Below are 25905 nucleotides of genomic sequence, written 5' to 3'. Positions count from 1 at the left end.
CCAGTGATCACGTTCACGTAGCACGAGAGGTTCAGCCAGTCAGAGGCTCTAAAAGTCATGCAGCGTCCACTCTGCCTCATGTTCAGTCGTGACATCAGTGAAGACAAACCACCTGCCTCAGCCAGTCAGCTGATTGGCTCTCCAGCACCAGTGCAAGCTGAAAAATACAGGTTCATTGCCCCCAGTTCAACAAGGACTTTATCTTTTACATTCATGTTTTTCCTACCTCAATCAACTGGCCACTGTCCATCATTTTATCCGCAGCTTCCTGTTCAGGGTCACAGCGGGTAAGGAGCTATCCCAGACTCATTGTATTAATACCCCCCAAATAAGGGTAAAGATAAAGTAACTGATGTGATAAATGTAATGCTCCTTTGGTGGGTATTAAAGCTAATGACTGTAGAGTATAAATCACATAATGATGCAAATGTGGAGCCCCATGGCCAGGTTATTGGCCAGAGGGAGAACTGAACTCACAATCCCATGCTCCCAGAGCTTCACAACACATGCACTTTTTGGGGTCAAAATAATAAAATTAAAAGAACACAAACACATTTCATTTGTCATTCATCTAGAAGCTTTATTGGTGCTTGTTTACATTTCACAATGCATTCCACTGAGTTTACCACGACTGTATGAAGTTATCATTCACAATTACTTGCATAACAAACAATGCTTTAAGATTTCATGTTACATATTTTTGCAGCTGTAGGTATTGGGTCCACAGAAAAAAAAACAACTTTAAATATCCTTTTTTTTTTCCTTTTTTCTTTTTTAAGTCAACGTCTGTAAACGTGTTCTTCCAGAGATTTTTCACTATATAGCTGCAATGAGGTGAAATGACGTCTCGATATATGCTCTTATCTTGCAAGATTCTATTAGCCTAGAAATACTCAGAAGCATGAAGTGCTATGGAGCAACTCTTTGCTAGTAGTTTAACAAGAGCCACTTGAAAGAGCGAGAAGCGTTGTGAAAGTCTACACAGTTAATCAATAAAACAGTACAATCACAGTAACACTAAATTATACCAAAAATGGACTGATACCGAGTTCCTTTTTGCCCCAAAAAAGTGGTACCATTAAACACTCCCTCATTTAAAAAACAAAAACACATACTTAAATTATTTCTGAAGTAGGTGTGGTTTGAGAAAAGAACAGAACCAGGAAATGGAATACTATTTCTTGTTTTGAGATGTGTGACAGAGTAAAGATATTATTTGCTCATTTATTTCAGTCAGTCAGTGTCTCAAGAAAAACATGTAGTGGCTCGAATGGTTTAACAACTTCACCGTAGTGACCTTTTTGGGTGGAAAAGGAAAATAAAACAGAGTGGGGGAGAAAAAGAGAGAACAAACCGATAAGCAGTTTTCAACAGGGTGTGAGGGATTCAGTAGGAGAGAAAAAGAGAAAGAGATGTTTGAAAATAACAGTGTAGAGGAGGACACCACACCCTGATCCTCAGAGCAACCCCACCAGCCTTAAACTCGACAGACTCCTTCCAGCTCAACGGCCTCTATACTCTTTACTCAGCCTTCTTCTTAGCGCCAGGAATTTTAGCCTGGATCCTACAGAAACAATACAGGAGATAAAGACACAAAATTAACCCAGAAATATCCATCTAAAATGCTGCAATTTTGTTTCCAAAGTTAGAACTCGCCAATAACATTAGATCACAGACACTGAGATGGTAAAGGTGCCTCTGTTTCTCTGCTCTACATGAAGTCAGCAAAATAAATCTTTTCAATCTAACACTAATGCAGTGTCAATGGACAGCTCAACACGCTTGGAGGAGAAACCTAACTGCCTCTGCTGTTAGGAACTCTATATTAGGTTTGCAATGGTATGCATGTCCATACTGAATCAAACTTAATTGGTAGTGGTTTATTAATATTGCAATTATAACTGTGGTGATTTTTGTCCTCTTACCCAAAAACTTTCCATTCCACCTTAAATGATGCAGCAATTATGTTTTGCTGTTAAAATGTACACAATGTAACAAACGTCAAGCCAACTTGAGCCTTGTTTGGGTAGGAATCTTGTACCACCCCATTAATCAGTTAAAATAAACCTCTTTTTTTTGTTTAGTTCACTGTAAATAAGGTCACATATGAACACTGTCTATGGTACATTTAGAAAATGCATTTCTTCACTGTGGCAGCTGAAAATCATGACTGAAAATGGCACATAGAGGACACAAGAGGGCATTCTGCAACAGCAAAACAATGGAAGGAAAATGGATCACGTTATAAAAGCAGGTAACTGATTCATTACGGTCACTGAATTGGATAGAGAAATCCATAATTTAGAAACCAATTCAAAAGGTCACCAGTGAAAAAAATAATAAAAACATGTAAAAAGGTGAAGACAAATTGAACTTACTTTCCAACAACGTCCTTGACCTGGTTGTTTATCAGGGCAACGTAATGGTCGATTTGCGTCTGTAGGAGATGAAGCAGAGATAAAGGACACATTTTCTTGCTCTGGTGAAGCATAACTACAATCACATCAATACTACAACCAGTAAACAATACATGATAATCACAAACTAAAGGTACAAACTATCAGTTTAGAATGACACCAGCATTCTATTAATATAAGTAAAATTACAAAGTTTCAAAGTTCTATTAGTGTGAATTATTTGAAGAGGGATTAAAACAACACAAAACGTGCTATGAGAAAATATCTAAAGGGATGGGAGGAAATATTTGCATAGGTTCTACGCCTACTGGCACACAGTCACTGTTCAGTTCTCTTCTAAAACAACAAGCTAGTACACTCAAGTCAACGTCAATAAAACGCTGAACAAGTACCTGCTGCAGATGAACTTGCAAAAATGGAATTTGCAGTTCAAGAACCTTTTGCAGGTGAGTTTGCAAAAAGGGGTCGTTCTTAAAACAAGGAGAGTTAAAATAGTTAAGCCTTTTTTAAGACTGTAAAAAGAAGGTTGAGTATCTCCCTAGAAAGAGGGAGCTAGATGCACATTTCACAGGCTGGAAATACTGTTGAATACACACAATTCTGATGAGATCGCTTAATAAGATCAATGAATAAGATGCCTGACTGGTGTAGAAGAGTGCAGATGCTGTCATTTCGTGATTGATGTTAGGGCAGGCTTATCCTGCGATTCCCCCCAGAGAGAAATCCATTCTTTGGCTGTCATTCACTTTGAGCTGGTCTACGTTCTCAAATAAACTGCCGTGGCCAGCCGAAAATTTACAGAATGATGAAGCATAGCTTGTATTCTTCTGTGTTCTTTTATATTAAGAAATTAGGAGCCTGACTGTCAAATTAAATTAGACTTATAACAGTGCTTTGACTTCATATAAACAACTTTATCAAACACTGCATTTTATACCCTTTAAACCCCTTAAACCCTGTATTGTAAACCCACACTTCCAATAAAGACACTGCTGTTGTAGTCATCTCCAGTTTGATAGGACCCAACACTGAAGCCTGTCGGACTCAAGTTAAACGGTTACAAAATCATATAGTTTTTTTCTGTATTAGGATTTATAAATGAAATACAAATATAGGGTTAGATTCTAGGGGTTGAATGCTGAAAACCTTAACAAAGTGTAATGTTAAAGGATCAGCATTTGTTTAAAACATCATAAACACAGCATGCTGTATATTTAAATAGTGCATATCTGTGTATCTGTAACAAAGTAACTGAAAATTCTTACCTGATGCTTTTCGTAGACTATCGGGCACGAGAAAGCCCCAATCAGACCTGAAAGATTAACAGAAACATATTAGGGGAAGAAATCAGTCTTATTCCTCCCAGTTCACCATGGTAACCACCTTGCAAGCAGAGCATGTTCCACTTACCCAGAAACCCACTAAAAGTTACCCACAGCACTTTTTCCCCTAGGTGCAGTCTAAACATAACCTACACTGCAGGCAAAATGGGTTCTTTAGAGTGGTGAAAGAATATATATATATATATATATATATAGCACAGCTGACAAACATTCCCTCGTGGGATACACCTCTTATCCTTAAATGTGTGTTTTTGTTTTATTTTGTCTCATTGCCACATGTATATAAAATCTCCAGCCTGTAACAGGATGCCACCATTGTGAGTCTATGAATCCCTCTTAAGCCATTTTTATATATGAACTCATGAACTCAGACAATGTCTGAAAAATCTGAAGTAACATAAATGTTTTGGGTAGATAAGATATCTGTAATCTGGCAAACACTGTTAGGTATTTATTATTATGTGACTATTTCTAATACTAGAACTAATACTGAAAATATATATTATTATGCAGCTATATAGATTATTAACATTAACCACAACTGTATGAGCCTATTTTCTAAGTGTATTAGCTATTAGGTTATCTGTTATCTATTATATACCCTCAAAACACAGACATGAACCTTAAAATAGAACATAATATATTCGGTGTAATGCCAGCGTTTCAACTACAGTTAAAGTCAATGATTCTCTTACCAATACCACATATAGCACCCTTTTGCAAGGAGGCAATTTAGCAAAGAGCAAGATCTCGGTGCCATCTCGGCCAACGCCCAGTATGGCAGGCCTTCACAGTTACACAACAGCATCAGAACTCAGGAATTCAGCAATCACTCCAATGTGTGAAGTCTGCCTGAAGTGAAGTGCCTTTTCAAATTACCTCCACGTTCCCACAGGAAAATGCAAATCACTTATCTCTAGCTTGCAATTATGCAGACAGCCAAGCAGCTAATATGTCTGAGAATAATGGAAGACAGACATTTTCTTCCTAATGTTAATGCTAATGACTGGCACTGCATGTGGTAACACACTATAAAATCTGGAGAGGCAGATTAGGCCAGTCCAAAAGTCTTGTGGATTTAATGGGTTTTAAACAGACCCAGTCAAAGGTTTAAAAATGCAAAATAAGTCCATGTTAATCTCTTTACAAAGATCACCCATTGGCAGTGACTGATAAATGAATGAATCACTTATTAACCCAAAACTCATGGTCAAAATCCATGTGGTGGAATAGGTCTTACCCAGAATGAGGATAGTGAGTCCATTAAACAAGGCACCAACATACGTCAGAATCCACATAAACACAGCAAACTAGAGGGGGAAAACAACAACACAACAGTTACAAATGTGTCCCAATTTGAATTTTATCAGTCCATTAGGTCTGATATTAAAAGTTTAAGAAAACAGTTACTGCAACACAGATTTGTGAAGGTAGAGTGTTGAATTTAACACACAATAAACATTCACAAAACCCTGTGTGTTTTGATGAATTACAGTACATGTTAAGATCTATGACCACAATACAATACAACACAAGATGACATTGGATGACTGGCAATCAAAAACAGCGTTTCAGATACATATATTTTCCTGCTGCTGCTTCAAAATGTTATGAAAAGTTATAAAATTGTGATTACAAAACAGAGAGCTTTTACTTTGAAACGAGAAAGAACCATGAGGTAGAACAAGAGCAAGAGAGAAAGGTAGAAAGGGAGAGGAGAAAAGAAAGAAAGGTAATGTATACTGTATATCTGTATACTGTATATAATGTTTTCAATCTCTGTAAATGCTTTAAATGCTCGGCAACATTGTAAATGAGGGTCCCCCTCAATGTTTTCCCGAGTAAAAATCAGGGTTGATTGATTGACTAAAGTAGCTTGCTTCACACTACAATGCACCAGGTATATGATTACCATATTACCATACTGAGACCTTAGTGGACCTTAGTAGACAATCTGAGGTAAATGTACAGCCAATAATTTGATACACAAATTCTATGGTAAATTAGGTAATACCCTAGCCCTGTACAGCTTGGATCCTTTAGCTGGAAGACAGTGTTTGTGAAGAGGTAGTAAATTAAGTCAGTTGATACCAAGCATGTTTTAAAATTGAGCGAAACTTGAGCTTGGCCCTGACCCTGCTGGCACTGTATATTCTATGTAGCAGCAATCCAAATTTTAGGCCATTGATGTTCATCTGCTGGTGGGAGGTGAGTGTGGGCCTGTCACTGCTGCTTAAAAATCCTAGAGGAAGCACTGAAAACTTCCTGTATGCTGAAATAGAGAAAGGATTATGTGATAAGTACTTAATTCCCCGAGCCGGTGACTGACTATCTAGAATGAGTTTCGAACTCATTTGAAAGATTAGAAAGAAAAAAGGGAAAGTTGAGTACATAAAGTTATATATAACTAACGCTGAGCATTTATTTGCCTGTTAAACAGAGCTTGGCTTCTTTACTGTGGTAACCTTATCACCAGTCAAACTGGCTATCAACCACAACTAGTATCTCCTACCATCTTGTTTAGATATCCATCAAAACCCTTTTCACTTTTCAAGTTGGACTAGTTTTACCAGATGTTGTTCTTTATTTCAAACTGCCACAGACCGCTTCTTAATAGACATGGTCTTACACATACAAAGCAATAACAAAAATTGTATAAGACTACAGCTTCATGTAATGACACAGAACTTTCTCCAGTAAAAACTACAGAGATAAAGAAAGATTACTTACCTTGAGAGAATCGACCAAATCCTCAACCAGGAACAGGCGGCGCAACTCAACCATAGTGGCATTGATTCGCCCGAGGGCTATGTCACTGTATTTATGGACCAGCTGTGCAGGCAAAGCAACCTCCTGGTCCAGGTACTGCCTATAGAGACAAAAATAACAACATCATTTAGTTTCGTTTCCATCATTCCTCAGACTACAAACAAGCATGACTGTTGACCTTAGTTTAGTGACAGCACACTCGTTAGCTTTGTGATAATTAAGCAAGCTCTTGATATTACAAAGATGCTGGAGAAATATGAGCTGTTCTATCCAGCTTAGTTGGAGTGGAGGCCAATTGGTTTCTCTCAACACTAAAGGCAGCTTATTTGATTTTAATGAGTGGCTCACAAGACGTTAAGAGCTAGGCTTAGTTGGCAGAGCTGCCAGGAAAACGGATAATCCATTAACGCAGATACACACACACACACACGCATACACACGTTAGCAAAACATCTTCAAGTAAAAGCAAGAAATGTATCTGAGCAGTAATAATATCTTATCCATCAACCACCATCAAAACATAATTAACAAACAGATCCTCCTATTTGACCTCATTGCAATGTGGGAGTCAACGCAGGGTTTTTTTTTGTTTTCAAGGAGACTGCCCCAACTATAAAGCTTATGAGGAAAAGTATTACTGCCATTATTTTCCACAATTGTTAGATCTCACTTTCATACAATGGCACAGAATTCAGATAGTAATTTGTGTTAAGAGGAAAAATGATTTTGATGATTAATCAGTAACTGAAAATATTTCTTAACTAAAACGTAATAATAATTGACCATCCTAGTCCGGAATTGTTTGGACTCTAAGGTTTTCATCGTCTGAATAAAAGAGCAAACACTCTGGTGGAAAAAAATATATTTTAATTCTGATATGCTGGCACTGATCCTAGTCATTGTTGTCTTCCTTTCCTGTGGTCAACCAAATATCCATTCACTAATCAGATATCTAATTTAAGCACAGCGCATGTCCCTATCCAAACACCACCACTCACTTGAACGGGTGCCCTTCATCAGATTTCTGGATTGCCTGCAGGATGCCCTTGTATATCCTGAATGTGATGGTGACAGAAAGGAGGGCCAGGGCCACGTAGGAGAGAACACTGATGATGCTGCAGACGCTGAGAGACAGCAGGAGTAGGAGACTGGCTCCAAACACAACCCCTGTGTTCTTCACATCGCGCCAGTACAGGAGGTCCACCACTGAAAAATAAGAAGAGAACACTTATAACCACTGCACAAACTAACAAACACAATGTCACTTTAACCCATTTTAAAATAAAATAAAAAAAAGAGGTCAAACTAGAGCAGTGGGCTTAAACTAGCATGTTGTCAGAAAGACTTTTCCAACTCTTAACTAATCACAATAATTATAAATTTCTTAATGATTTACAATCCAAGACATTATTATGAAAAATAGAGCTTTTATGCCATAATGTAATGTTATAATAATGCAAAGCATTATACTGCAATTACACCATTTTAAAGAGCCGGGCTCCTTAATTATTAATAATTTTCAGACAGTAATATTGAGGTATAACATCCAGCATCTAGGTTTGACCCTTTTTTTTGTCTTAATGATTAGGTAAACTAGGATCAGGTGAAGGGGGTGGTGGTATGGTAAGGACAACAAAATGTGTTGACAAAAAAAAAAGGGGAAAAAAAAAAAAAGGAAAACAGTATTGAACACAGATACTAACAAGTACTCACATTTGCTCCACGACTAAATGCTCACTAACTCACAAGTCCAGCAGTGTACAAAGGTACAAAAATACTTAACCTCTGAACCTCTACATGCCGAATACGTAACATAATACGATACACCAGCAACCATATATGGTTCACTTATTTCACCAAGGAAGGATCAGCTTTAATCTCATGTTCTTCCTCTTTCATTTTAAATATAATAATAGAATTGTATGCTAATGCAATTACACCCTTTGCAATTTGTATTTTTAAGGGAAATGCCAGACATTGGAACTGTACTATGATAGAATATACAAAATACTAACTGATTAAAACCTTAATACATTTAAATATATTTTAATTTTACTCCAAGTGATAGCAAAATATATCTGTTTATCATATGATAAGTCGATAGTGACAAGCCTTTGTAACACTCAGCAGTCTATTACCCACTGTAATTGAAGATATTATAATTACATAAAATACATATATTTAAAAAAAACTGCTTATTGTTCTAAAAGTTAATCCACTTTGTACTACAGTTGGCAACAAAAAAAATATAATAAAACCAAACAATAGCAAGCCAGAGTAAAAAAAAAAAAATAATAATAAAAAAAAATCCATATTTCTGGCTTCAGGCATGTCGCTCATCTACTCTCCTGACCTCATTTAGCTTAAAAACCTTAGGGGGTGAAAAAAACTAGACCACATTATACTCATATGAACCCTCGCCTCACCCTGGAAAAAATGACCAGACCCTGACCCTAACCAGAGCTGTGTGCTCATCACATCTCTCTCAGCTTAATCCCTGCCTTCTTTCAGAGGGACAGCTGCTCACTCAAAAGCACAAACCAGCAGAATATATATTCTATATAAAATTACTGTACACCAATTTTTAAACTTCATGTTCCTAAACATGTTTTTGTTATTCCCTTTCAAAATGATCCACAATGTACGTGAGATGGCTGAATAATGGCTGTATTGACTAAAGTAAAGCTGTGCTTTGAAATCCTGCGGTTGCTGACTGATATTCAAATAAATTACTGGTCAATCTCAAGACCTGAACCCCATAGAAATCCTCTGTAATGTAATTAAGAGGTAGACAGATGGTCACAAGCAATCAAAAGAGGCTAAACTGTTAAATTTTTGCACCGGAAGTGGCATAAGATAATCAAAAAGCAGTGAGTAAGACTGCTGGAGAGCAAAGACGCATGAAAGCTGTAATAAAAAAATATGGGTTACTCCACCAAATACAGATTTCTGAACTCTTAAAAGATAAGTATTGTTGTTACTAAATAAAAAAAGTACTTGTTTATCTGACTAATGATTTTGACCATTTTTAATTTCTAATTAATTTCTGACTATGCAGTCTGCTCTGCATAGAAATGACGGACCGCTGCTCACTTCAACACATGAAAAAATGAAAACCAATCAGTCAATCACTTTGATCATTTAAAAGAGTGAATGATCAATTGTGTGCTTTCTGAATAATCCTTGTTTCTCCAGACATCAGATTTTACATTCTACTCCCTTTACTAGTTTGAACATTCAGTGTATGTCAGCTTTAAATCTCATTACTTCACACAAAACGTGCTGTCTGTCTTTCTGTCACTCCCTGTCACTTTTAAGATGAACTTCTCTTGTGCCTGTGACAGCTAGCCTTCTGGCTGTTGGGTGAGGAGAGCAATTCCAGCCAGGTCAGTCCAGAATTAGATCTGAAAGAGGTTATTTTTTGACCGCTTGTCGTCTGTGGACATGGAAGGCGAGTGTAACATTGAGACAAATATGGAGTCCGGGCAGTGACAGTACTGTACGTTACATCAGAATATCAGATAGAATGCCCGTCACAATCGAAATGTTGCATCACTGCATTATTACATCATTACTCAGTTGAGATGTCCTGCATTATTACATCACAAACTAGTCGCGTAAACTTGTAGCATATTTGCAGTGCGTTTCACCTGTCATTTCTGTAAACACGCACACACACACACACACACACACTCGCGCGCAGTGAAGGGCTTTACCCTGTCCCGGTAGGATTGCCTACATATGGTAAGCGCAGCGCGCGGCTCAGAGCAGGGCTAAAAATAACGGCGCGGTCCGTGTGCAGCAGGAAACCCGCTCCGTGCTCTCCGCGCGCAGCTATCCCACCGCCACCCAGCAACCCCCCACATCACCCCCCCTCCCCACACACACACACCCCGCTATAGCACTGTACAGCCCGCAGTGCGTCTACACACAGGCTCAGCCCGGCTCCGTACTAAACACACCGCGGTAAACACTCACTGACCCCGATCTGCGTCCATCTTGCGCCGCCTGAAGCTCCGGCACGCAGAGGAACACACACAGCAGCGCGAGACAGCGCGAGTGCACTTCCTGCTGGGACGGCGGAGGAAGCGCAAAGGCGCATGCGCCCGCGCGGTGACGACATGCACACCAGTAACAATGCGCTCACTCACTCACTCTTATATGCAGGCGGAGAGGATGCATTCTCTCAAACACCCGAGTCAACAGCAACGACATACACTCTATCAGTCTCCTCACAACAATCACTGACTGTCTGTCTTTATCTCCATAAGACTCACTGTCTGTCTGTCTCTCTGCATCACCACACACTTTCTCTATACATGTCTGTCTCATAATACTCACTGCCTGTCTCTCAATATCATTCTCTCTGTCTGTCTGCCTCTCCATAACACTCACTGTCTGTCTCTCTGCATCCCACACACTCTCTATACATGTCTGTCTCTGTAACACTCACTGTCTGTCAGTCTCTCTCCAGATCATTCTCTCTGTATATAAAACACACACGGTCTCTATACATGTCTGTCTCTCCATAACACTCACTGTCTGTCTCTCTGAATCCCACACACTCTCTCTATTACATATCTGTCTTTGTCACACTCACACTTTCCATATCATTCTCTCTGTCTGTCTCTCCATAACATTCACTGTCTGTCTGTCTCTCCATAGAAATCACTGACTGTCTGTCTGTCTCTCTCCATATTCTTTTCTCAGTCTGTCTCTCAACAACACTCACTGTCTGTCTCTCTCTGTATTTCTAACACTCTCTATACATGTCCGTCTCCATAACACTCACTGTCTGTGTCTCTCCATATAATTCTCTGTCTGTCTCTCCAGAACACTCACTGTCTGTCTATCTGTGTTTCTCTCCATAACACTCTGTCTGTCGGTCCCTCTGTATCACACACACTCTCTCTGTATCACAAACACACTCTATACATGTCTGTCTAACACTCACTGTCTGTGTTTCTCGCTAACTCTCTCTCTGTCTGTCTCTCTGATACACACACACTTTCTCTGTGTCTGTCTCCATAACACTCACTATCTGTCTGTCTGTCTCTTCACATTTTTTCGCTCTGTCTCTCAATAACACTCACTGCCTGTCTGTCTCACCATAACACTCACAGTCTCTGTTTCTCCATAACACTCTCTCTGCCTTTCTCTCTGTATCACAGACACTCTCCCTCTATATATGTCTGTCTCCATATTACTCACTGTCTGTTGGTCTCTGTCTCTCTCTGTCAGTCTCTCCATAACACTTTGTCTGTCTCTCAATAACACTCTCTCTTGGTCTGTCGCTCTGTATCACACACACACACTATCTCTCTCTATATGTAACACTCACTGTCTCTCTCTCTGGCCCTCCATAACACTCACCGTATGTCTCTCTCCAGAACACTCACTGTCTGTCTGTCTCTGTCTCTCTCCATTTTACTTTCTCTGTCTGTCTCTCAATGACATTCACTGTCTGTCTCCCGAGAACACTCACTGTCTGTTTTTTGTCCATAGTGTTTCTCCATTACACACACTTTTTGTGTTGTGTCTGTCTCTGTCTTTCTGTCTGTCTGTCTTTCTGTCTCTCTCACACACACCCTTTTTACATGTTCATGTACAAAAAACATCAAAATTAATTCCTACAAATTGACCCATTTAAATTAAACTGATATATCCTGTAATCACAGTATGTAACCAGATACTCGTCTGATTGGCTACCCTATTTTAGTGCCCAATTCTCAAACCAATACAGACTGCAACACTTGTTAAAGCTCAAAGAACAGTTGAGTTCTGTATACAGATGTATATAAAAGGTAAAGATGGAGATATGTAAATGCTACAGGCTTTGTGACATTTCTGCATATGATTAAAATTTAAACATATACAAACACGATATGATAGGGGTCCTTTAATCTAACACAATATTTAGCTGCAAAAGTACCAGCACAGCTCGGTCGACAGCAACTGCATTTGACTTAAACATTAAACCAAGAACATATATTTAAATGCACAAATGGACTAGCAACCTTGTGCTTAATTCTTTAAAACTGTCCTTAAACTGCATCTGGAATTTTTGTCTGATTACACAACAACCATGAGAACCAATACAGGATCACTGACCCAAAGAGACCAGCTAATCCAAAGGCATCAGTCAACCAGAAAGCTAAAACATCTTCCAAAAGTGCATCTTGAAATTGCCTTAACTGAATCTAAATAAACTGATTAACCTTCACATATTACAGTTTATCATCACTTATATCTACCTGTGTCTCGTTAAATCAGTCATACAACAAGTACCGCCCAACTTCTCTCTGAGGACAAGCTTTCATTATGTCTAAATGCATAAAATACTGTATAATGTGTGTTATTGATGGCTAGTGCTAACAATGCTAGCCTGGGACAGTGCTAACACTCGGACACAAACAGTGGACCATACTTAAATTAGATTTACCATAAAACACTAGTATATTATTTCTAGTTAGCAAAAAACATTGGAGCAATGTCAACTAGAAAGCCATTAACCTGGGTGTGACAGTTTCCATCTTAGATCTCAAACCTTGCAAAAAGTGCAAAACTTGGGTAAACACTGGGTTAAATATTCCCATTTACAGTCCATATATGGCAAATAAGCTGGAAAAATGTACAATTTGTATTTGTGATATTAATAAATATTGTAAGATATCATATACCTATATACTATAAATATTTTCACTGTGCAGAAGTTTAACTCATGCAGCCTAAATATAGTTCTAAACCTGGGCTTCTTTATGAAAGAGTCCAAATACTGGGCCTCATTAGATCCACTATTCTTAAAGAATTTACCCTGAAACTGATATGAATAAGGGCTTCTTTCTGAATGAGTCAGACTAGAGTGCACCAAACAGACTGGACCTTGTTTACATATGGCACGCTTAAAGACAATAATACGATTTAAATATCCTAACTTAACTTTACTAAAATTACTATTACCACAATCTATATATAGAAACAAATAAGCCAAAACAGCACCAAAACAGACAAATTCCTTGCTTTTGTAATGTTACAATAAAAAAAATAATTAAAAAAACGGTACATGTAAACTATACACAGTTTATCTCCACCCATTCACCCTGAAGTTAGGTTTGAATCTGAGCTTCACTGTACAGAGCACCCAATTAGATCAGACATAATTTACATATATGCCATTTTTAATTAATTTGAACTTACTTAATAAAGTTACCATTGCCACAGATCATCCATAAACAAAGCAGCCAACACAGCAATAGAACAGTTTGTAATGAATGTGGGTTTCTTTCTAAAAGAATCACAGTACAGGGCAACCAATCAAAACATACCTAATTTGCATGTCCCTTAAATGCAGTAATAATAATAATACTAATAATAGCCAATTTCATTTAAAGCTATTAAAGATTTTTTGTTGGTATCCTAATAAATGTAAACACATTTTGTTGGCATCACGAAAAATGTTGACCTCCGGACAACAAAAATAATTAGAAAGTAGGATCTGGACTTTTTTAAAACATACATTAAAGCCTACATCCTCTTGAACAGGTCATTCAAAGAACAGAATACCTTCAACATTTACTTATGACATCAGTGCATTATTAACACTTTGCTCCTTTATAACCATGAACTTTAACATTATCGGTCATCTTACTAGAGTAATAGATAGAGCTGACCCTGAGCACAATGCCCTCACTGTTGCAATGCAAGTCAATTGTGACACAGCATCTTCAGTCCTGTTCAAAAAGGCAACTCTCATGATCGTCAGCAGACATGAAATACCAGAAAGTGGGAGAAACTTCAATTAATGTTTAGATATAATTGGAAATAAGACATTTCCTTCTAGGAACAAGTCAAGAGGTCTCTGAAGACTCTTAATGAGAAAGAAAAAATTTAAATATCCGTAAAATTTGATTAATGGGACAACAGAAGTAACTGTTGAATCTTAGGACTATCTGTAACAGAACAGTATGGGCTAGTTGCAGTACTCTATCAGTGGCTGTCCTCAGATAATTCATCACACATCTGCAGATACTTTTGGCACAGATCAGCCTACCTCACCCAGAACCTTTGAACACCACCATAACGGTCATTGCAGCCAAAGCATACTGAGTACAAAGGTCCATGAGGCATGAAAGAACACTTTTAGCACAGAAGCCTAAGAAAAAAACAGCCCTTTTGAAATACAAACACCTGTAAAACACGCAAATCCCAAACTGCAGAACTAAGCAAACTGTCCTCGCATGACTGACAGACGACACCGCTACTAAACACTGTACAGAATAAGCAACAGATCAAGTTCTAGTCAATCCCACCTCCGGCAAGAACTTCAGAAGTCACCTTCTTCAAACTAGCCTGAGAAGAAGACGCATTTTATCAAAGAAAATCAAATAAGCTGTTCTGTACCCTGGTCTTTCCAGTGAGGTGAAGGCTGGATGTCCGTATTGTCCATTGCTTTCCCTGTGGATGGTAAGGCCCGGTCTGCAGGGGATCAGCTTGGCATTACAAGCCCAGCTGAGGAGCGTCGGGCTGCAGTGGCGGGCGGGGCGAGGTGGGGTGGGAGGGGTGTTCCCGAGTGTTGGAACGTCTAGAAGGAAAGCCTCCTCAAGTGAGATGACTGCAGCACGCTCCCTCTCTCTCTTTCTTGCTTGCTCGCTCACTCGCTCTGCCTCTCAGGCTGCAGGACTGCGGTCAGCTGACTGTCTGCTGGCTCGGGGAACCACTAAATGCACTGACGCAGCGACTCTATTTCCCCCCAGCACTCACTCCCCCCACCCCTCTCTCGCGCTATCACTCTCTCCTCCCACTGCCTCACACACACATACAGAGGCGCACACACACCCTTTTACTTAACATTTACATCTGCAAACACAGATCTCCACCTTCTCCACACACACACACACACACACACACACACACACACACACACACACACACACACACACACACACACACACACATAAACACACACACACACACACAGACACACACACACACACAGAAACACACACACACACAGACAAAGAAACACACTCCCACAAATGATACTAGGACATGGCAATAGGCGTATTGCAACATCTGAACTAAATTTTCACTTACTTACTTACTTACTGTGCAAAAGCCTTGTACTTAATTTTCACTTTGGAGCATTTCTATTGGTCCATTCATAATAAAAGCAGCTAGATTCAAATTGGCTAAGATGAAAAAGTGAAGCATATGGGTTTTGCATGAAAATTCATCCTTGTAACTTAATGTATATGCAAGATTTACAGTGATTGTTCATTAAAATGAACTGTTTTATCATTATTAGTACATGATTATATGTTTTAATTATTAATCTGTGAAAAAAATAGATTCTACTATTGCACTTTGCAAAAAAGCTAAAAAAAACAGAAACCACATACAATTACAAGATGAAAAATGTAAACCAATAATATAATCATACATAAGCATATGCATTTTCAACCGCAAGACATTCTAGCAAAATCTCATCGGTACACAGGAAGGTGTCCACAAGAGGGCGCCTCTACCAAAGACAAAAATGCAGCTCTACTCCAGTGCCTGCCTCCTGCCTGTTTGTTAAAGATCAGGTTATATGGTAGTGACAGTCTAACCCACAGCTCAATGAACCCGAATAGATAGACAGATTTTAGGCAAATCCCAAGGACAAGGTTCACTCTGAAGGCGTTAACTTCAAGGTGTGGTCAATAACTAACCACGCTCAAATAAACCTGCCGCCAGGCACGGCGCACTCGCTGATGTCACCAACAAAATGCTTCATGTCAAACAAATGAGGCAACGCTGGTGATAAACTATCTATCTTCTCTTGATGACCCAATGTCGCAATGCAGGCATGTGGATCTATCCAGCCCTGGCAACCTGTAGCAGATTCCCCCTGTACACTTGATCAAATATTCTACTAGCAATAGGAGATTTCTGTGGCAGCTCTTCTGTAACAGACTTGCTATGTATGTAGCTGTGGAAAATCTAACAGGTATTGCACTTTAGTTACTCCATCTTGCATAAAATGACCCTTAAAACAATGTCACAGAGTAATAGTTCAGGGTATAGGGCTGTGTGCACAGTTGACTTATTAACCACACTAAAAGAAAACAGAGGGTGACTCAACGAGACTGTAAAACTGCTGGCATGTGATAAAGAAAACAGGAAGTTTTATGATTACAATCATAATGTTAAACTCTTCCTCTGAGAAAATCAAGATGTGCAAGACTGTGCAAAAGTTGAAAGGAGTATCCATCTTTTTTTAAGCTCCAGATATGAAAGTACTATTTAATTGTCTACAAAAATAAAATATAAAAAGGTACCAATCAAAAGAACTGAGCTTTATGGTCTAACCTAAACAGTTCTACCTTTGTAATTAAAATTCAGAATGACACAGGCACTCAAACACACAAGTATAAATGCTAACGGCAGCGTAACTTGATACAGAAGTGCTATGGAGGGAGTACAATTCAGCCTATTTTACTAGGGTGTGTAAACCTCTCAGGGATAGAGAACAAACCATAGTGTCTAAAGAGGATAGTGTTAATGACATGACAGTTCACTGTAAAAAAGCTTGCTGTTACTACAGGAGAACGTGACAATGACTGTACCACACCTTGCAGCAATACTACTGTTATAAAATGTGTTGTGATACATGTTTAAATGCAACTACACACAAGTATGCGTAGCTCAACAAACCTGCGTTCACATCTCTGAATAAAGAATATTTAAGCCCTAAGTTGTCTTTCCTTACGCTGAACAAATATTAATTCTGTATTTATGAAAAGGAACTCAAAGGATAATTGGGAAAGACGTAATGTGTAAAACAAAGAAGGTAAATGACAAAAGGTTAATGAAAATGCATGGATGATGCAAAACTACGCATTCATTACAGCCACTACTACATACATGCATCACGACCATCAATCAGACCATGCAGAGTGGCAAAAGAACCATGCACGTGATGGAAACGAATGAACACTGAAACAAAGGTGGTGACAAGAAGGTGATGATGGCAAGGAAGGTGATGACTTGAATTGATAATGAACAGTTACATCATCTGCCAATTAATTACCTGATCCCAGTTTCAGGTTAGGTAGCTTGACTGCTTGCGGTTCTGCTGTCTTCATGGTCATCGTGTCAGCTTTGACCACAGGGGAATGAGCCAAGGGGGCCTGGGAGGGCACTTGGAAATCTGACAATTCTAGGCCAGCCTTACCTCTCGCTGAAGAGGCCCCATCTAAGGGTTCGGTTAGTAGAAGGTAAGAACTTTGATTCTTGGTTTCTTGTACCGTAAAGCTTTCCTCCTCCTCCTCCTCCTCCTCCTCGGCCTCAGTCTTCTCTGCATAGCTTGGCAGAATGTCCTCCTCCTCATCAACCATTTCTGCAGCCTTGGCAAACTTGGAGTTGTCCAGTGTTTCCAGAAACTCATCAATAGCACCTCGAGGAGGCTTCTCGACAAATTCAAACTCTTCAGATGACACCTCTTGCTCAGACACTTCGTCAGCAGCTTCCTCCTCTTCCTCCCTTTCCTCGATGACAATGTTCTTTTCAGGTTCGATTTGGAAACTTGCTGGATTTTTTCCCATAGCCTCCAAAACTGGAGATAAAGAATCTGCAGAGGGACTCTCAGAATCAGAGTGTTCCTGAGCCTTTCCAGTTGGGAAGCTAAGACATTCAAATTTGTCAGCCATCTGAACAGAATCTTGATTGAAAGTCTTAAAGTCATCTTTGTCTTCAACTGTGGTTTCGGTACCTTTTGGAGATGTCTCTGCCTCCTTAACAAGGTCAAAGGTGCCAAACATCTGTTCTGAAGCCTTTGTTTCTGCATCTTTCTTTGCTTTTTCAGCAGCAGCCTTTGCTTCAGTCTCCTCAGTCATCTCTTTAAGCAAAGGAACCTTGGTTTCAAAAGCAAACGGATTGTTCCCTGACAGGGAGAAAGGAGCATTTGGTGAATCATTTCCACTTCTATGGACCGGACTAAAATCAGGGCTTCCCTCAGACGATCCCGAGTCTACTTTGTCTGGGTTTAGCGGAGAAGACTTCAAGATATCTGGGAGAGAAGGTGGCAAACCAGACTCCTCGTGCTCTTTAGGGGCAGTTGTGAAAAGGTCAGAGGAAGCAAGCTGTTGCCTCAGTGATTCAGTGGCCTCTTCCCTGGAATCAAATGACTGCTCATAGTCCTGTACTTCATCCTGCAGCTCTCCATCATGAGCATTTTGGACCAGGTCTGGAGATGGACTATCAGACATTGTTGCCGCTCTTGTGTCTGCTGTAGTTTCTCCAAAAAGAGAAAACTCACTGCTAGGGTTGTTAACAGGCGAGAAATTTTGAAAAGGCTTTTTAATTTCAAACATTAAGTCGTCATCTGATTGGTTTAGTACATCTGGCTCATATCTAGGCATGCTCCTAGATGGTGAATCATTGCCGAATGAATCCATGGTTATCTTGCCGATGTCCTGTGAAGCTATGGGTGAAGAATCTCCGTACTCTGTTGAATTAGAAGTACAGTTCAAATCAAGGTTTATCTTTGCTATCTTGGAGGGTATGTGAGATGGATAGGTTCCAAGTGTGGTTTTATGTTCTCCAATCATCTTTGTCAACACTACTTAATCAATACCTTTTGGCATACAGCATTCAAATGTACTCTTCTACCTTTGAGAAGATGAGAATTAGCCAATTCCCTTACAGATTTTGTTAGCACGGGTATAATACCTTCTTTTTCTAGTCTGAAAGGGCATGAGAAAACATCTCGGAAGTACATGCCAGCTTTCCATAGTTGCCATGATATTATGCTGGCCAACAGAAATAGTAAAGTCAACTGTTGTCCATTCATATTCCATGGCATTAGGGCATAACAGACTTGATGTTAGCCATCTCTGTTGGGGCGACATTCTTTCAAATAGTCAGGACAGAAAGGATTGGAAAGGAGAGAGGGTAACAGAAGCAGAAGAACTTCCTGCTTCTTAGGCAGAAATATGTTAATACAGACACATCAGAACAGATAACACAGCTTAATTGCTCACAGACAATGAAAGAATCTGGAGGCACTAAGAACATGCATACTTTGTTATTCACATAGGTTTGTGTTTCACAGACCCCCATACACAGAACTTGAAACAGAACTTAGAATGCTTGAGAAACCAACTATTTGTCAGCATTCTTACGGTTACTAATTTTTTTTTTTAATTAGTATATGCAAAAAAAAAAAAAAAAAAAAAAATCATAAATACCCTGTCCAATGCTAAGCAAATACAGTAAGTAAAAAGAGTTAGTAGCATGCAGAAAGAACTTGCCTGAAGTAAATTGCATCAGAGGTGGAAATGTAGCAGCAGAGGCAGCCGCAGGGGCAGGAAGACTGGGTTCATCTGAAGAAAAAGTAATAATAATAATGCTGTGTTGTAAGGGTAGTTACAAGCTTCCAGAAGGTATAAAACATAAAAGACACGCTAGAAAAACAACTATATAGTAGATTAAAGGTGTGTACCAATATGCATCCATGTCGAACATTAGGAAATATGATATAACAATGCTATAGTCCACATGGATTCCGTGTTGATTACTAAGAACAAGTTTTGTACTGACATAGATCCCAAAGTTTGATTGTAGAGATCCCAACTATTTATTTCATGCTTTTGTTTCAATTACTTATCTTATGACACATGACAAACAGTTTTGTTGACAAGAGAGTAGTGATAGAAAGGGCCCATGCATACACAGCTAACAGATCAATTATTTTTATCATCTAAGCTTAGGACTACTCGGGATGTTTGTTGTGTGGTTTTATGTACCAAAACTTTATTTTATGGAAAGAAACACAAACATCTGCATACAGACAGTAGACTACCGATAATAAGATCCACTATAATTTAAGAATACAGCCTACAAAGGGCCAATAAGCAGGCATAGGTGAAAGTGCACACCCAGTGCACTGCTTTTTACAGCATTACTGAGAAGGAGCTATTGAAATGAACACCAGCAGCACCATGGACCACTTGGTCTATATATAGGATATTGCTATGTTTTAAACTGGCTCCAGCCCTCCCCCCTAAATCCATCTAGCAGATCTGTGGACTGTTCGAAGGGTGTGGTCCATCAAACATAGCGGTTGTAAGTTTAAAACCCATGAAACAATGGCTTGCAGTTCCTGAAATCTGCAGCATCTTTGTACTGGCATTAGGCCTTTATGACCAATGTTGATCCAACTGCTAATCAATAAAAATTGTAATATTGTAAGAAATTTTTAAATAAAGATTTTAGTTTTTAGACAGATTAGTTTATAGAGGCATATAGGAGTCAAAGGGAAGAAAATGTGGTCGAAAACTATGCAAGGCTTCTGCACCACCAACTTCATACATTTCATACTTACTATGAGAACTGTTCACCAGATTAGTCTGCTTACAATAATAGTGAGAAAGCTGTTTTATTTTGGTAACAGGTGCTTTGAATCATACTACTGAAATGACCTCATATCTCATCTTTGGACTTCCCCAATCTCATCCACTCCTGTCACTTAACTTCCATGTTTGACAGCTTTAACAGAAATGTTCCCTAGCTGCCACAGTTTATTTATGCATCCTCTCAAGCTTCCTAAACCATCACTGCTAGGTAGATCATTGGGCAGGCTCTCAAAGTAAAATTATCAGAAGATGAGAATTACAAGTGGTTAAGTGGTTAACCATCGTTTAATTTACTAGCTTTGTGTAAAATAGCTTTCATTCATCAACTGTACCACCAATGTCTTCCCCACTCTTTCAAGTAACATCTTTCAGATCTACTGGCAATAAGACCAAGAAATCTGCTTCATTTTCTGCCTTGAAACATACTAGTGAATATACTTAACTCCTTGCCTTTGTACTTCCCCAACCTCAACCAACCCCGCCCTTGTGGCCTTCTGAGGGGGTGGGGGTGGCTTGTGGGGTACATAACACATTTTCAGCAAATTACAGCAAAAATACATATTATACTTTGCTTTTTTTAAAGAACTTTAATATAAAGCATTCTACAGCTCCCTCATTTTTTTTGTTTCTCACAGATATAAAACCAGGGATTTTAACCTAATCTCTCAAGCTTCCCCAAATCTTTCACCACAGCCAGCTAGCCACATCATTAGGCTGGCTCTCAAGTTTTTTATAAACATCAGTATTAAAATTATCTCAAAAAATGTCTGGTTACTGCTTAACCAGAGTCTTTGGTTTCATTTTAATACCCTTAAAGCAATCCACTGAAAGAGGGTGTGAGCTCCTTTGTTTGAATAGTGTTCAGTTAGCTAGCCTGTTAGTTAAGACCACCCCTTAGAGCTTGTTAGCTGGTGAAATCCCCTTTGTTTTTACTGGAATGTGACTGTAAGTAGTCAGTAGGTGTCTGAATAAAGAAAATAAAAGTCAGCTTTATACACAATGTTTAGTTATCATCTTTATCCAACCGTTTATTGGCATTCTTGGCACAGAAACAGGTGGGCCGCAGGTTCTCTTTTTACATGACGTTAGCTAGCTGGCTAGCAATGCTAACTAATGCAAAATCATCATTCTGACAGTCTCCTCAGTGTTTATACAGTGCAAATGCTAATAATTAAACAGTAAAATGCTGATAAAATCCCTGGCTAAGCTAAAAGGCACACGGACACATCCTTTAAGAGAAAAATCTGCGTTAGCTTGCTCAGTAGTAGATAACGTTGAATGAATAGGGCTTGGTTCAGAAGGCGTTAATTAAATCTAGCTATCTTAGCTATTATGTTTACCTTGTGGCTACCAAAAACAAAACAACGGGGATGAACGCGTAAACATCTTTCTTCCTGTTTGTTCAATGTTTATACGATATAAAATCAACATTACACGACTGATAATATCCCTGACACATTCTTTAAGGGTAAAACCAGCTTCCCAATCTTGCCAAGTAACGTTAACGTTAGCTGGGTTTGGTGCTGAGATTAATGGTGTTTTACAGGCTAAAATAGAAGCTTCACCACAGATTAGACTAGATATTTAGACACCCACAATGCAGATTACAGTGCAAAGAAAATACAGCCAGAACTCACTCACGTGATAATGGTGGTGCAGGGGCTGCTGGAGTCGGTTCCTCCTCCACCTCGGGTGCTGGAGCAGCTGCAGTGAGGTTAATGTGAATGCCCAAGTCCTGATGCTCCTCTATCACCTCCTTCTCCTTCTCTGCAGGCAATGTAGGCTCCTCAAACTCCACAGTCGATGAAACAGCGGCTGCTGGCTCTGCAGCAGGTTCAGGCACTGCAGTGATTACTGGCTCCTGCTCTGGCTGCTGCTGTAGCTTCTGCTCCTCAGCCGGAGGCGCTTTCAAGGATTCCTCTGCTGCTGCTGGGGGTGGTGATGGTGATGCCGTGACCTCCTGCACGGGCGCTGCTGCTACTAATTCTTCTACTGCTTCTACTACTGGTACTTCTTCTGGCACTACTACTGGTACTTCGGCTGCTTTTTCTTCTACTACTGGTGGTACTTCTGCTGCTGGTACTTCTACTGGTACTGGTGCTTCTACTATTGGCACCGCTGGCACTGCTTCTACTGGTACTACGACTGGTACTTCTGCTGCTGCTGGTACTTCTGCTGTTTCTTCTATTACTGGTGATTGCACTGGCTCTGCTGCTGCTGCTTCTACTACATCTGCTGTTGCTGCAGTTTGTGCTTCTTCTACAACAACCTGCTGCTGCTCCTCAAGCTTCTCAGGCTTCTCAAGCTCCTCTTTCTGAACACTTTCCTTCACATCCTTGGTCTCTGAAGAAGAAGTAACTAAGTCAGTCTTCTCAGATAGCTCAGTCTCAGCTTTGTCTGTAGTGGGCTCCTCCACTTTTTGCTCCTGTTTTTTCACTGGTTCCTCCAATGTGCTGGACACCACTGGTTCAGGTTCTGCTACTGGAGCTGGAACTGAAGATGGAGCCACTACCTCTTTTTCCTTAGTCTCATCTTTTACATTTTCCTCTTTAGCCTCGGCCTCATTGCTGCTCCCCTTTAAGTCCCCCACCGGTACCACATTTTCCTGCACCCCTCCAGCACCACCTCCTCCTGCTCCTGCTGCTGCCTCCTCTTGCACTCCATTTGGAGTTGTGGAAGAAACTTCTTCAGCGTCTGCCATCTTGAAAAAACGTGACTAAAACTCTTCAAATGTTCCCCAAGACAAAGATGGCAACTACCCCTGAAAGCCCCCCGGTTCAGCCCAAAGCCCCGCGTACTTTAGATCAGCTCCCTTTTGTTTATGTTCTTCTGAAAAGCCACGATGCAGTTTCACTGGAGCTGACCGCACAGAGCAGCGCTCAGCCAAAGCACTTCTGCTTCTGCTACCCAATATTGAAATACAAGCCAAGGCCTGACTGGCCACTCAGCAGCCAATGGAAAGCAGCAAGGGACGAGCGGACACGCCCACGTCTGGAAAAGCCACGCCCACTTTCTCAAACCTGCACTCCACCGCATGAAAATGTGAGGAGGCCTCAGTCGTGTTGAGTGAACTGGAGAAAAGCAGTGGGTGACATAACTTTGCTGGAGTGCCTGTGTGTGTGGGAGGAGTGTGTGGCAAAGTTCACTCTGTTACAGAGCCCCTAAAATATCAAGGTAGAAAAACAATATTTAAAGACATAAACTGTTACCTTTATACCCTTAATTGAATAAATATATTTATTAAATAATTTAACTTTACTTTTCCTATATATTATTGGTTTACCTTAATATTCAGTGGCCTCCACACTCTGTAGTAATTGGATAATAAAAAAAAAAAACACTGATACTGACATTTTACCACTCTCCCTATAGCAGACTAATGCTGTGTTCTATTTAAACTCTGATGTGAGTATTTCCAAGTAGGACATTTCAACTGAAACACCTCTACAAGTAAAATGTTCTACACAGAAAGTCTGGAGAGCCTCATCAACCCCAAAAAGCAGTAATATTATACAGTTATACAGCACTTGTTAGCGCACACACACACAATTTACATATTAACTTTGCCCATAGTAAAAAGGATTCAGAAACATACATTGGAAAAACACAGTACTGTAAAACCGCTTCACATCATATTAATCCTGATCATAACAGTATAATTAAAAGAAGAGAGCCAGAAGGTAACACAGTCATGTGCACACCCTGAAACACTGGAATCCATCCACTCCAACATCCACAACCTTAAATGATCATATGCAAGTTTAAATGATGGCAGCATTAGCATCACAGTTTACCACAACTGCCTATACATAAACTCCAGATCAGCAGCCTGTATCTAAAGGAAAACAGATCACCAAAAGCTGAAATGAACAAGTAAGTTTGCATACTAGACTAGAAAATATTATGATTTTAGCAAGGACCATGGCTGCAGCATTTTGAACAAGCTGAAATCAAACAACTAGATCATCCTGACTATAGTGCATTGCAATTGTCTAGCTTTGAAGTAATAAAGACATGTACTATTTTCTTCTGGGTCATGCAGGGATGTAGCATTTCTATCCAAAAAGCACCCCCTAAAAATAAAAAGACTTTCCCTAAAATTAAGTTATTTATTGGGACTATTTTGCCCTCATGGCTATATATAAAAAAAGTATCAGGCAATGTATTTATAAGCAAAGCATGATCACTCAAAGTTAAATTCTTATGAATGCATTGAATAATGCATTATACTTTTGCTTTGAATGAGTTGATAGTGCAAACATATACGGTAGCACATCCCACGTTTACTCTGACTGTGCTACATGAAACAGAGATGTATGCTATGGTAGCAACTCTAAAAATACATGAAGCGTAGCAGTACTGTGTGCTTGCTGATTGCTTGGTGTCTTAAAGGTCATGCTTGATTAATATGTACAAATCACAGATGGGTCTTCTACATGCTTTTTTAAAACTGCCTGGAATATCTGATATACACATACTGTATATTCTGTGGTACTGAGGACTGAAGTATGATTTTAATTTTGATGTGCACCTTACGTTGGCCGAGAAAGCCCAGTGGAGTGCAAATTGAAAAGCGCTGCAAAAGCACAAAACACATCCATCAAAATTACAACACAGGCGCAGCAAAAAGAAAAACGCGCTGCAAATAGAAAAACGCGCTGCAAATAGAACCACAACACAACGGAAGTGAGTCACAACACAACGGAATTTTCCCGGGGGACCTTAAAAGATGCTGTACCAGCTGTATACAAAGGACAATAAGTGGCAAACAAGCTTCTGAAAAGTAAGTTATGTTTATTACCTGTGATTACCTTGATTGTGTGCATATTATTAAAAGTTCTGCTTCACAAAACGCCTTGTTTGCCACTTATTGTCCTTTGTACACATAGTGAAGTCCGAGACGTTACTGAAGACGCAGCTGGTACAGTATCTTTTAAGGTCCCCCGGGAAAATTCCGTTGTGTTGTGACTCACTTCCGTT

At 39.6% G+C, this 25905-nt stretch overlaps 1 protein-coding gene across 4 annotated transcripts; it reads right to left on the bottom strand.

Annotated features, from left to right (window-relative positions):
• Positions 1 to 554: 554 nt before the first annotated feature.
• rtn4b (reticulon 4b) lies at positions 555 to 24042 on the bottom strand. Of its 4 annotated transcripts, XM_007230116.4 has the most exons (9): positions 22567 to 23883; positions 19822 to 19893; positions 17601 to 19016; positions 7528 to 7735; positions 6491 to 6629; positions 5001 to 5070; positions 3683 to 3729; positions 2379 to 2437; positions 555 to 1564 (listed from the first exon to the last, which is right to left on the bottom strand). In XM_007230116.4, exons 1-9 carry the CDS (start codon positions 23624 to 23626, stop codon positions 1522 to 1524), a joined length of 3114 nt encoding a protein of 1037 aa, XP_007230178.2. In that variant the 5' UTR covers positions 23627 to 23883; the 3' UTR covers positions 555 to 1521. The 4 variants fall into 4 exon arrangements, with proteins under 4 accessions (XP_007230178.2, XP_007230181.1, XP_007230182.1 ...); XM_049472660.1 differs by lacking the exons at positions 555 to 1564; positions 2379 to 2437 and adding an exon at positions 2470 to 2887 and having other exon boundaries at positions 22567 to 24042; XM_007230119.4 differs by lacking the exons at positions 17601 to 19016; positions 19822 to 19893; positions 22567 to 23883 and adding an exon at positions 14930 to 15208.
• Positions 24043 to 25905: the final 1863 nt, after the last annotated feature.

The sequence above is a fragment of the Astyanax mexicanus genome, chromosome 25, assembly GCF_023375975.1.
Source record: "Astyanax mexicanus isolate ESR-SI-001 chromosome 25, AstMex3_surface, whole genome shotgun sequence".
Classification (NCBI taxonomy): Eukaryota; Metazoa; Chordata; class Actinopteri; order Characiformes; family Acestrorhamphidae; genus Astyanax; species Astyanax mexicanus.
This window is presented reverse-complemented; position numbering and strand designations above follow the sequence as displayed.